This window comes from Nycticebus coucang, chromosome 4 (assembly GCF_027406575.1).
Source record: "Nycticebus coucang isolate mNycCou1 chromosome 4, mNycCou1.pri, whole genome shotgun sequence".
In the NCBI taxonomy this organism is placed as follows: Eukaryota; Metazoa; Chordata; class Mammalia; order Primates; family Lorisidae; genus Nycticebus; species Nycticebus coucang.
In genome coordinates, this window is record NC_069783.1 from 116271788 (window position 1) to 116284911 (window position 13124).

At 41.1% G+C, this 13124-nt stretch overlaps 1 protein-coding gene across 1 annotated transcript in view; it reads right to left on the minus strand.

Annotated features, from left to right (window-relative positions):
* Positions 1 to 1872: 1872 nt before the first annotated feature.
* The window catches only part of NAA25 (N-alpha-acetyltransferase 25, NatB auxiliary subunit), an 86295-nt gene continuing 75043 nt past the window's right edge, over positions 1873 to 13124 (minus strand). Inside the window, exons 23-24 of the mRNA XM_053590247.1 lie at positions 9241 to 9387; positions 1873 to 4746 (exon numbers count right to left, since the gene is read on the minus strand). Of these exons, the coding sequence (XP_053446222.1) occupies positions 4624 to 4746; positions 9241 to 9387 (270 nt within the window). The 3' untranslated portion in view covers positions 1873 to 4623. The remainder of the gene's footprint in view (positions 4747 to 9240; positions 9388 to 13124) is intronic.

Consider the following 13124-nt stretch of genomic DNA (forward strand, 5'->3'; position numbering starts at 1 on the left):
CTGAGCAAAAAGCGAGACCCCCCTGTCCCTAAAAATAGAAAAAAACTGAGGTAAGAGGATTGCTTGAACCCAAGAGTTGGTGGCTGCTATGACCTATGACACCATGGTATACTACTACCCAAGGCAACAGCTTGAGGAAAACTGTAAACCTGAGCCTATCTTTTGTGTAAGGAACATTAAGAATGGCAGTGAGGTGTATCCAAGCACTTGCTTTTAAAGGAAAAGGACGACACTGGGGTGCAGTAAATTTATAACTGAAGAAGCAGGGCAAAACTGACTCATCAGGCCTCAAGTAAAGTGATTTAATTTCACAGGATGGGCAGCACCTGTGGCTCAGTGAGTAGGGCACTGGCCCCATTTACTGAGGGTGGTGGGTTCGAACCCAGCCCCGGCCAAACTGCAACAAAAAAATAGCTGGGCATTGTGGGGGGCACTTGTAGTCCCAGCTACTCGGAAGGCTGAGGCAAGAGAATTGCCTAAGCCCAAGAGGTGGAGGTTGCTGTGAGCTTGACACCACAGCACTATACCAAGGGCAACAAACTGAGACTCTGTCTCTAAAAAAAATAAAAATAAAAAAATAAATCACAGGACAAAGTAAACTAGGAGACCTTGGTTGTCAATATGCCTGAATATCTCAGCATAAATGATGTCACCAGCCTGCCTGAAATCCTCCAGTAACTTCCCACTAAATTTCGAATACAATCTCATTCCTTACCTTGGCTACAATCAATATCCTGACTGACCTCATCCCTGCTCTACTTTCTTGGTTCTATCCTTTTTCCTTTGAGACAGTCTCACTCTGTTGCCTAGGCTACAGTGCCAAGGCATCAGCCTAGCTCACGGCAACCTCCTGGGTGAGTTAGTTGGGACTTTAGACACCCACCACAACATCTGGCTAATTTTTCTATCTTTAGTAGAGATGGGGATGTCACTCTTGCTCAGACTAGTCTTGAACTCCTGAGCTCAACATATCCTCCCACTTTGGCCTCCCAGAATGCTAGAATTATAGGTGTGAACCACTGCGCTTGGCCAGTCCTACTCTTTCCTACTTTCATGAAGTCTCAGCCAGTTGAGCCTTTTTTTTTAGTAATTGGACATCCTAAGCAATTTCCTATCTTGGGAGTATTCACACTTTTTTTCCCTTTTTAAAATTTTTTTTGTAGAGACAGTCTTTTATCGCCCTCTGTAGAGTGCTGTTACGTCACACAGCTCATAGCAACCTCCAACTCCTGGGCTTGGGTGATTCTTTTGCCCCAGCCTCCTCCATCCGCCACAATGCCCAGCTATTTTTGTTGTTGTTGTTGCAGTTTGGCCAGAACCAGTTTTGAACCCACCACCCTCGGTATATGGCACTAGTGCCCTACCCACTGAGCCACAGGCACCACCCTATTCACACTTTTTCCATTGACTGACTCATCATCATTCAGGTCAGATGTCACTGTCTTGAGAGGTCCTCTCATGACCCGATTTGAACTGACCCTGTAGACACACTCTTACTACGCACTCTTATTTTATTAAACAGGACATAATTACAAACTAATACTCATTTTTATGGCCTTTTCCTTACCTCACACAGCCGCTAATTAGGATATAAGGTGTCATTTACTATTACCATCAGCAGAGCTTAGAATGGAATTTGGCCTTGAGTTAATTAAGTGTTCAACAGATCTAAGTTGAGTTAATAAATGTACATATGGAAGGTACTTCTTTTAAACTGAAAAGACTGGTTGCCTTGGAAGAAAACTCCCAAATCTTCAAGTATTAACAATTTTCTGAGGATATAGAGTACTCAATACAAATTGAGATGAATTACATCATTTAGAAGATTATGGCTTCTAACAATTTGAACAAAAATGAACCAGGCAGAAATGCCAACTTAAAATGTAATTGTTTATATAAATTAATCCATCCAGTTTAAAGTAGATTTGCTGTGTTTAACTTAGTTTTGAAGAAGGAAGAATATATACTTCCCATATTAATAAATCACATCAAGTAATAAGAAGAGTTTCAATAACCTGTCAATACATTGAAACCCCTTTTATATTAAAAGTTAAAATGAAAGACAAATCCAGGTTGAACATAGTGATTGCAAAATATAAAGCAATTTTGAACATTTAAAATTATGAAAATATACAAAATTGATGGGCAACACAACTAGGCATTTGTACATTTTCCATTATGTGAAGAACACTAAAAATTTCTCTATTTCTTATCTACATCAGATAAATGATTTAAACCAAATGTTTGCTTTGGAAAATCTTAACTTAGGATCTCAGTAGTATAAAAAGCAATAATTTTTCAGTCTGTAAACAGTAGTCGTGTTTTTTCTCCTTTCCTTTTTTTTTTTTAAAATATCAATTTTTACCACACAAAAACAAAAAAACTCATACAAACCAAAAACAGCAGCAGCAATGGGTTATCTGAGAATTCTTTTCAAATACCAATGACATAGATTTCTGGGAGAGGGTGCTTTTTACTCATGTAAGAATATATATAATATATATGCATTTTTAAACTGTACACAATTTATAGTGCATGACAGTTTCCAAAAGAACAGACTGATAAGAGATATTGGCCTTTTCTGCATAATTTCATTCTTTATACAATTAATCTCAAAATGTGAGAGTTGGATCTAATGCGATATTTAGTAGGAAGTGGAGAAGCATAACCTTAACATTATTTGTCATTAAAACCAGCAAAGATTCCAGATACCTCCAGGCAAAAGACTTGTTACTACAGTCACGCACTGTCCCTGAGGATCAAGGCCAGCTTACTGAGCACACAGATGCTAGATTGATCATGGTCAGTTGATAGACTTTTTCAAAGAGCATTTCTACAGTACAGTATTTTTTTTGATATTCAAGGAAACATCATTTCAAGAACACATGCTACACACGTACCCCACCCCCCAGCAGACACAAAGTTCTGTCTAAAATAGGCCATAGTTATGAGTATGATATGCTGTCATTAAATGAAATTCAGAATCAAAATCAGATTTTTTAGTTCATGTTGTTCAAGACAGTTCTCCCTTTTGGGATGTGCCTACCCATTTGTATAAAAAATAAATTTCTGAAATTACTTTGATAGACTAGGATTTGCAATAAGTCTTATTTTGAAAGGTAATTTTTAAAAATTTTCTTGAAGTTTAAACAGTTATTAATCACCATATCAAACTGAATCTATGAAAGTCAAGAAAGGGGAAGATGCAATTGCTTTGCATAATAGAGATTCTCCCAGCTCTCTCTTGGTTGCTCTTAAAAGAAAAAGTATCACTACTGGAGCAGTGCATAGGAAAGAACCTTTAAAGTCTTCAAGACCAATCTTCCATCAGACACTTGTATTTCCACATCAAGTTCATATCTTTGCTCTTATAGAATTACTAATTTGAACTGTATTTAGGTAAGAAAGACCAAAAACAGAAGCAGGGGTTCAAAACACAAAAATGTTATCAAAGAAACTGTATAACATTTCCAAGAGCAATATTTATCTCTCTGACAGACCAACCTCCGAAACTATAGTCTTGGGAAACTCCAGGTAAACAAAGTAAACATTCTGATATAATTTTCCATGTTTGAAGAAAATAGACCAAACCTTAAACCCACTGGATAACATTCCTTTTGCCAGCTTAAAACATAAAACCTAGATTAAATCCATAATGTACATTCTTTCCTTCCCAAACCCCACTTAAAAACACTTAAGTATTAAATCTTAATTTTCAAGCATATATATATATATATATACACACACACACACACATGACTCATGAATCAATTGTAGTATATGACTCAAAAACCAATGAAGCAAGTATCAGACTTGCCTGCATACATTATGTACACCTCTTTTCTTTAAAACAGTGATTCCCATCTTTCCCAAATGAATGAAAGAGAGCAAGCTAGTCCTCTGCAGGTATATTAAGTGGTCTGCACTGCTTTTCCCTCTGAACAGTTATAAATTAACAAAGTCTTCCTTAGATTTAACTCTCACAGGAGCTAGGATGAACATGTCTTGGCTATGAGGCAAAAGTTGAGCCAAAAAATGAGCGCCTGGGGTCACCTGAGCAGGCAGATATTTACGTCACATCTCATTTAAGGCCTTGTGTACCTGTTCTCTGGGAGCCAAGCAGCTGAGGAAGCCTTAAAACAAACCTGCTGCTGTGAAAAAAGGGCCTGCTCCCCTCTATTTCCTGTGGCTCAAGGACCAGACCAAAACTTCCACCGCTATAATGGGAGGGCTGTTAAGCTGCTATGAGGTTGATGCTTTATGCTTAATTTCTATTGCTGCTTTTATAGGAACCTCCCCCACCCCTGCCCCGCACACCCCTCACCTAGATGTTTCTGACAATACAAGAGAAGGTAAGTGGGGTTCTTTTGTTGCTGCCATATGTATATGAACATGTATAAAAAGTGGTCAAACCCAGATGAGGGTCCTGCTTCTGCTTTATATACAATAATTTAATCAGTTGTATATATTTAATCCTAAAAAAATTAATTCACGATCAAAGTCCTTCATGCATTTTGAGGAAGTTCTGGATTAAAAATGATGGCCAACTAGATGTTGCTTTTGCCTGGGAAGATGGTATGACTTTCTGTTGTAGAGTCATCAGTGCCTGCAATTCATACTTCCTTAAATTTTTAGTTTCTTTGTGGTCTCAAGTCTTTTTTTCAGTAGCTCCCCCATTTCAAGAAGTGAGTGCAGATAACTGCTCTGCACTTTCCCTTGAACAGTCTTTGAAAATTTTCTTTCTTCCTACAAAGAAGACAAGAGAGTTAAGTATTGTTCTTCAGAAAAAAGTTAAAACTACCATTATCTTTGGTCTCATTGCATGCTCCAGCAGAATAAAGTGGCTGGGTAACTTTCAATCTCATAAACTGCAAAGAAAGCTAAAATTTATCCACAAATGTGGATATTGCTTTTTTAACATAATTATTCTTTCAAGTACCCTTTTTTGTAAGCTACATAATGTAGAAAGACAGATTGCTTATTTAGAGTGCTGTGAAGGCGTAGCTCACAGTAATCTCCAACTCTTGGGCTTAAGCGATTCTCTTGCTTCAGCCTCCCGAGTAGCTAGGACTACAGGTGCAGGTCACGATGCCTGACTTTTTTTTGTTGCAGTTGTCATTCCAGTTTTAGTTGGCTGGGGCGAGTTCGAACCCGCCACCCTCGGTATATGGGGCAGGTGCCCTACCCACGGAGCCACAGGTGCCACCCTGGGATTGCTAGTTTTTAATCAATAAAAAATAGTGGAAAATAGGGCGGTGCCTGTGGTTTAGAGGGTAGGGCACCAGCCCCATATACCAAGAGTGGCAGGTTTGAACCCATCCCTGGCCCAAACTGCAACACAAAATAGCCGGGCATTTGTGGTGGGCGCCTGTAGTCCCAGCTACTCGGGAGGCTGAGGCAAGAGAATTGGCTAAGCCCAGGAGTAGGAGGTTGCTGTGAGCTGTGATGCCACAGCACTCTACCGAGGGTGATGAAGTGAGACTCTGTCTCTTAAAAAAGAAAAAGAAAAAGAAAAGACTGGGCGCCTATGGCTCAAGTGGCTAAGGCGCCAGCTACATACACCTGAGCTGGCGGGTTCGAATCCAGCCCAGGCCCACTAAACAACAATGATGGCCGCAACCGAAAAATAGCCAGGCATTGTGGCTCACCTATAGTCCCAGCTACTTGGGAGGCGGAGACAGGAGAATCGCTTGAGCCCAGGAGTTGGAGGTTGCTGTGAGCTGTGATGCCAGAGCACTCTACCCAGGGCGACAGCTTGAGGCTCTGTCTCAAAAAAATTTTTTTAAAAATAATAAAAAAAATAAAGTAGAAAATTATTACAAGGTAATTTTAACACAAAATCACTACTTTGTTATAAGCTGAACAAAATAAAGAATTTGAGGGTGGCGCCTGTGGCTCAAAGTGGTAGAGCGCCGGTCCCATATGCCAAAGGTGGTGGGTTCAAACCCAGCCCCGGCCAAAAAAAAAAAAAAAAAAAAAAAGAAGAATTTGAGATTTCTGATTATTTTCATCAGAAAAAAAGTAGAAATTTACTACTAACTTGCACATCATCACTGTCCCCTTTTTTTTTGAAGACAGAGTCTCACTATGTTGCCCTTGGCAGAATGCCGTGGCATCACAGTTCAAAGCAACCTCAAACTCTTGGGCTTAAATGATTCTCCTGCCTCGGCCTCCCAAATAGCCGGTACTACAGGCATCCGCCATAACGCCCAGCTATTTTTTGTTGCAGTTGTCATTGTTGTTTAGCTGGCCTGGGCCGGTTTCCAAACCGCCAGCCTTGGTGTATACAGATGGCTCTGTAACTACCGTGCTACAGGCGCTGAGCCAATCAAAGTCACTTTTTTTTTTTTTTTGTAGAGACAGAGTCTCACTTTATGGCCCTCGGTAGAGTGCCGTGGCCTCACACAGCTCACAGCAACCTCCAACTCCTGGGCTTAAGCGATTCTCTTGCCTCAGCCTCCCGAGTAGCTGGGACTACAGGCGCCCGCCACAACGCCCAGCTATTTTTTGGTTGCAGTTTGGCCGGGGCCGGGTTTGAACCCGCCACCCTCGGTATATGGGGCCGGCGCCTTACCGACTGAGCCACAGGCGCCGCCCAATCAAAGTCACTTTTTAAAAAAGCATCAACTGGGTGGTGCCTGTGGCTCAAAGGAGTAGGGCGCTGGTCCCATATGCCAGAGGTTGTGGGTTCAAACCCAGCCCTGGCCAAAAACTGCAAAAAAAAAAAAAAAAAAGAATAATCAACTTCTCCCACTTAATGGATACATTGTAAGAGTACTGGCACACTTCCTAACATGCAAATATTGGTTTTTCTTTTTTTGAGACAGAGGCTCAAGCTGTCACCCTGGGTAGAGTGCCGTGGCATCACAGTTCACAGCAACCTCCAACTCTGGGGCTCAAGCGATTCTCCTGCCTCCGTCTCCCAAGTAGCTGGGACTATAGGCACCGCCACAACGCGCAGCAATTTTTTGGTTGCAGCCATCATTGTTGTTTGGCAGGCCCAGGCTCAATTCGAACCCGCCAGCTCAGGTGTATGTGGCTGGCACCTTAGCTGCCTGAGCCACAGGTGCCGAGCCTGTTTTTTTTTTTTTTTTTTTTAATTGAGGTAGAGTCTCATTTTGTTGCCCTTGGTAGAGTGCTCTGGTGTCACAGCTCATAACAACCTCAAACTCTTGGGCTCAAGTGACTCTCTTGCCTCAGCCTCCCAAGTAGCTGGGATTACAGGCACCTGCCACAACTCTCAGCTATTTTTAGAGATGGGGTCTCGCTCTGGCTCAGGCTGGTCTCAAACCTGTGAGCTCAAGCAATCCACCCGTCTCGGCCTCCCAGAGTGGTAGGATTACAGGTGTGAGCCACCAAGCCTGGCTGCAAATGTTATTTTCTTCAATGCAAATATTGTAACCTAGTTGTTTATACCCTCACATTAATCTGAAATTTAAAAAAAGTTAAGGCTCGGCAGCTGTAGCTCAGCGGCTAGGGCCACTGGCAGATTCAAATCCAGCCCTGGCCTGCCAAACAACGACAACTACAACCAGAAAATGGTTGGGCGTTATGGTGGGCACCTGTAGTACCAGCTACTTGGGAGGCTGAGGCAAGAGAATCTCTTGGGTCCAGGAGTTTGGGGTTGCTGTGAGCTATGACGCCACGGTACTCTACCCAGGGTGATGGCTTGAGAAACTCTGTCTCAAAAAAAAAAAGTTAATTCCCCAAGAGAACAATAAAAACAAATAAAAATAAAAGGCATCAATTTTATTGACTCCATCTTTTCCAGTTGCAATATTGACAAATGTCTCCATATTAACAAAATCCATAGGTTCAAGAGACCAAACAATAAAAGGAGACCACAGCTTTCCTAAGCTTTCTCAAATATGTGAGTTAAATGTCTGCTGGAACATATTTGCTGTGGTAGACACCACAAAAAAAATACAGGGAAGTGGTATTCTAACATAGAAAGGGGAAAAGAGACTGGCTGACAACTGATTAGGTTTACATGAAGTTGGCAGTGCTGCAAAGTCTAGAACTACACAAGAAACCAGGTGAATATACCTTCCAACCCACTAATATTAACTTCAGATATAATCTACCTAAGAAATACAAGTGCACATACAAAAGTATGTACAATTAAATTTTAGTACTGTATGTAAAAGCAAATATAAAGAAAACAACCTAAAATGCCCAGTGCCTATAGTGCATGTATATTTTGAATTTTTTTTTGTTTTGTTTTTGAGACGGAGTCCAATTATGTTGCCCTCGGTAGAGTGCTATGGCATCACAGCTGACAGCAACCTCAAACTCTTGGGCTAAGTGATTCTCTTGCCTTAGCCTCCCAAGTAGCTGGGACTACGGGCGCCCACCACAACGCCCGACTATTTCATTTTCATAGTTGTCATTGTTGTTTGGCAGGCCCAGGCTGGGTTTGAACCTGCCAGCTCCAGTATATGTGGCTGACACCCTAGCCGCTGAGCTACAAGCGCCCAACCTATATTTTGAATTTTATACAGCTGTTTAGTGAATAAGATTGATTCATACACATTAATCTAAATAGAACTTTTGAACATAAAGCTGAGTGAAAAAAGTCAAGCTGCAGAACAGAGAATATCATATACTTTTCAAAAAGTACAAAAATAAGCACTGTATGGGCAGTACCTGTGGCTCAGTGAGTAGGGCGCCGGCCCCATATACTCAGGGTGGTGGCTTCAAACCCAGCCCTGGCCAAACTGCAACAAAAAAATAGCCGAGCATTGTGGCAGGCACCTGTAGTCCTGGCTACTTGGGAGGCTGCGGCAAGAAAATCACCTAAGCCCAGGAGTTGGAGGTTGCTGTGAGCTGTGACATCACTGCACTCTATTGAGGGTGATCAAGTGAGACTCTGTCTCTAAAAAATAAGTAATGTATGGCTCATGCCTGTAATCCCAGTACTTTGAGAGGCCAAGGCAGGAGAATCGCTTGAGATCAGCCAAGGCAACACGGCAAGACCCCGTCACTAAAAAAAATAAATAAATTAGCTGGGCATGGTAGGATACCCTGTAGTCCCAGCTACTTAGGAGGCTGAGGCAAGAAGATTACTCAAGCCCAAGAGTATCACTTTGCTGAGAGCTATGATGCCACAGCACTCTACCAAGGGCAACAAAATGAGACTCTGTCCCAAAATAAAAAACCTAAACTTGTCCTAGAGCTAAAGGTAACAACGAACATGAGTATATAGATATAGATCGTTGCTTATCACCTATAATCTCTTACCGGTGAGAGAGAAGTGTCTTCTAAAATAAGTTCTTCAAGTTTAAGTGCAATTAGATGTGTTTCAAGCCCTTTAATATGATCCACAACACTGGAAATTAAAGTCTGAAGCCCAGTAACATAATCTTGAAAACTGGTAAAGACGGGTGGCTAGGAAAAGATGTAAAAAGAAGAGTTCAAAGATTATCAAACATGTTTCCTACGTTTAAAGTACATAATCCTTACTAATTTCATGCTGTAGCATTATTTAGTTTTACTAACAACAGGGATGGATACAGTTTTAGATATTAAGATAGTCTCAATCCAACATAAATTTAATTGCTACCAATAATAACGACGACTTAAACGTTTTTTAAAAATGAGGTTTTATTTCACTCTAGGGAACTAGAGATGAGAAGCTAATAGAAAACACTTTAGGCTGGGCGCAGTGGCTAACACCTATAATTCTAGCACTCTGGGAGGCCGAAGGGCTGAATTGTTTGCGTTCTGGAGTTCAAGACCAGACAGAGCAAAGCAAGATACTTTCTCTACTAAAAACAGAAAAACTACCCTGGCATTGTGACAGCTGCCTGTAATTCCAGCTACTTGGGAGGCTGAGGCAAGAGAATCACTTAGCCTAAGAGTTTGAGGCTGCTGTGAGCTGTGATGCTATGGCACTATACCTAGGGCAACAGCTTGAGACTCTGTCTCAAAAAAAAATTGAAGGTACTGTGAGCTATGACGCCACAGAACTTTACCCAGGATGACAGAGTAAGACTGTCTCAAAAAATATATATATATATATATATTTTTTAGTTGATCAATGCTCAACTTAAGGCTGGGAATACTGAAACAGTAAAAGACAAGGAACCAAGATTTTATTTTCCTCTTTTTATAAGTCTTTGATATTTCCTGTGTTACTTTTTAGAGAACAGAAACAGAATATTCTAAGTCCTAATAGAAAAACTAATGGGTGACAAGAGCAAAGAAAACTCTGAAAAAAAGTAGTGAGGGGAACTTGCCCTAACAGATTAATTTGAGTACATTTTGTGGTTTTTTTTCTTTTTTTGGCCAGGGCTGGGTTTGAACCCACCACCTCCAGCAAATGGGACCGGCGCCCTACTCCTTGAGCCACAGGCGCCGCCCAATTTGAGTACATTTTTGAACTTACATCAAAACCAGTTGGTAATGGCATATAAATAAATTGATAGAGTCAAAGGAAACAAGTCCTTGGCTTAGCACACGTAGCACAGTGGTTATGGCACCAGCCACATACACCGAGGCTAGCGGGTTTGAACCCAGCCCAGACAGCTAAACAACAATGACAACTGCAACAAAAAATAGTCAGGTGTTGTGGTGGGCACCTTAAGGCCTAGCTACTGGAAGGCTGAGGTAAGAAAATTGCTTAAGCCCAGAAGATTGAGGTTGCTGTGAGCTGTGACGCTATGGCACTCTACCAAGGGTGACATAGTGAAACTCTGTCTCAAAAAAAAAAAAAAAAAAACTAAAAGAACAAAGGGAACAAGTCCTGAGATAGACCAAACCATATAAAGAAATATAAATGGTAGCATTTCATATTGATTAGTTAGACATTTGGGAATATAGTTAGACATTTGGGAATATAAAACAATGTAGTAAATAAATATTTAAATAAATTTCAGACAGATTAAATACCTAAATATAAACATATCCATCAAAAACACCAGAAGAAAATTCAGTAACAACGTCTGACTCGGTGCCTGTAGCTCAATGGCTAGGGCACCAGCCACATATACTGGGGCTGGCAGGTTCGAACCTGGCCCAGGGCTGCCAAACAACTACAACAAAAAAATAGCCCGGCAATGTGGCAGGTGCCTATATTACTGGCTACTTGGGAGGCTGAGGCAAGAAAATTGCTTAAGCCCAAGACTTTGAGATTGCTGTAAGCTGTGATTCCAGGGTCCAAGGGCAACATAGTGAGACTGTCTCAAAAAAAAAAAAAAAAAAAAAGAAAAGAAAAGAAAATTTGGTAACAACTTCTGTGATCAAGACACTCAAGCATGGCACTAAGCTAGAAACTACTAAGAATATTATTTCATTTTTTTTTTTTTTTTTGGCCGGGGCTAGGTTTGAACCTGCCACCTCTGGCATATGGGACCGGCGCCCTACTCCTTGAGCCACAGGCACCGCCCTATTATTTCATTTTTAACATATTACTATACAGACAAAAAAATTACTTAAGTTAAAAAATAAACGACATACTGAAGAAAAAAAATAGCATCATATATAATAGAAGACTAATGACACTGATAATTATGTGTAAACAGCCCAAGAACTCAAAATATTACTACCATAATAGGAAATTTGGGCAAAGACAGGAAGAGAAAATATATCAAAGAAATACAAGAAATAAATATATTTATATTATAAAAATATAAATAGGCTATGTGTGGTGGCTCACGCCTATAATCCTAGAACTCTGGGAGGTTTAGGTGGGTTGAATGCCTGAGCTCACAGGTTCAAGACCAGCCTGAATCAGAGCGAGACCTCGTCTCTAAAAATAGCTGGGCACTATTGCAGGTACCTACAGTCCCAGCTACTCGGAAGGCCAAGACAAGAGAATCACTTGAGCCCAGGAGTTTGAGGTTGCTGTCAGCTATGACGGCACAGCACTCTACCAAGAGCAACAAAGTGAGACTGTCTCAAAAAAACAAACAAAAAACCCCCACATATATATATATGTATATGTATATGAACATAAAAAAAAATCTAACCAATCAACTAATAAGACGAGTTTTTAACTCAAGAAGTATTCTTTCAAGGTTCAAAACCAATAAAATTAAGGAAAACGCATTTTAGAAAAAGGGGTTATCAATGTTTACTCATCAGATGACCAAAGATTCAGAAACACTCAACACTGTTGGGGAAGAGTGTAAAAACATATATATTCAGTTCATTTCAGAACGAATAGCTAGCTTAAGGAAATTATAAATTCATCTTTATCAATTTGTCTACATTATATATAAATATTTGCCTATATTTTATAATATTCAAAAATCAGAACCAACCAAATATTCATCAATAAAATAAATTATAGGCTGGGCATGGTGGCTCACACCTGAAATCATAGCAGCCTGAGCAAGACTCAGAACTTGTCTCTATTAAAAATAAAAAAATTGGGCGGCGCCTGTGAGTAGGGCGCCGGCCCCATATACCGAGGGTGGCGGGTTCAAGCCCAGCCCCGGCCAAAGTGCAACAAAAAAACAGCCGGCGTTGTGGCGGACGCCTGTAGTCCCGGCTGCTCAGGAGGCTGAGGCAAGAGAATCGCGTAAGCCCAAGAGTTAGAGGTTGCTGTGAGCTGTGTGACGCCACGGCACTCTACCCGAGGGCGGTACAATGAGACTCTGTCTCTACAAAAAAAAATAAAAATAAAAATAAAAAAATTATCTTCGGGCGGCGCCTGTGGCTCAGTCAGTAAGGCGCCGGCCCCATATACCGAGGGTGGCGGGTTCAAACCCGGCCCCGGCTGAACTGCAAACCAAAAAATAGCTGGGCGTTGTGGTGGGCGCCTGTAGTCCCAGCTACTAGGGAGGCTGAGGCAAGAGAATCGCTTCAGCCCAGGAGTTGGAGGTTGCTGTGAGCTGTGTGATGCCATGGTACTCTACCGAGGGCCATAAAGTGAGACTCTGTCTCTACAAAAAAAAAAAAAAAAAAAATTATCTTCATGATGCTATGCTTTATAGTTCCAGGTACTTGGGAGGCGGAGGCAGAAAGACCCTTTGAGTTCAAGAGTCTGAGGTTCCAGTGAGTTAAGATGACTACCCAGGGCAATAGAGTGTATGTTTCAAAGGAAGCGGGGAAAGGAAGAACAAGAAAAAAAAAGAGAAAGAAAGATGTCCAAGATACCATGTTAAGGGAATACAAAAACC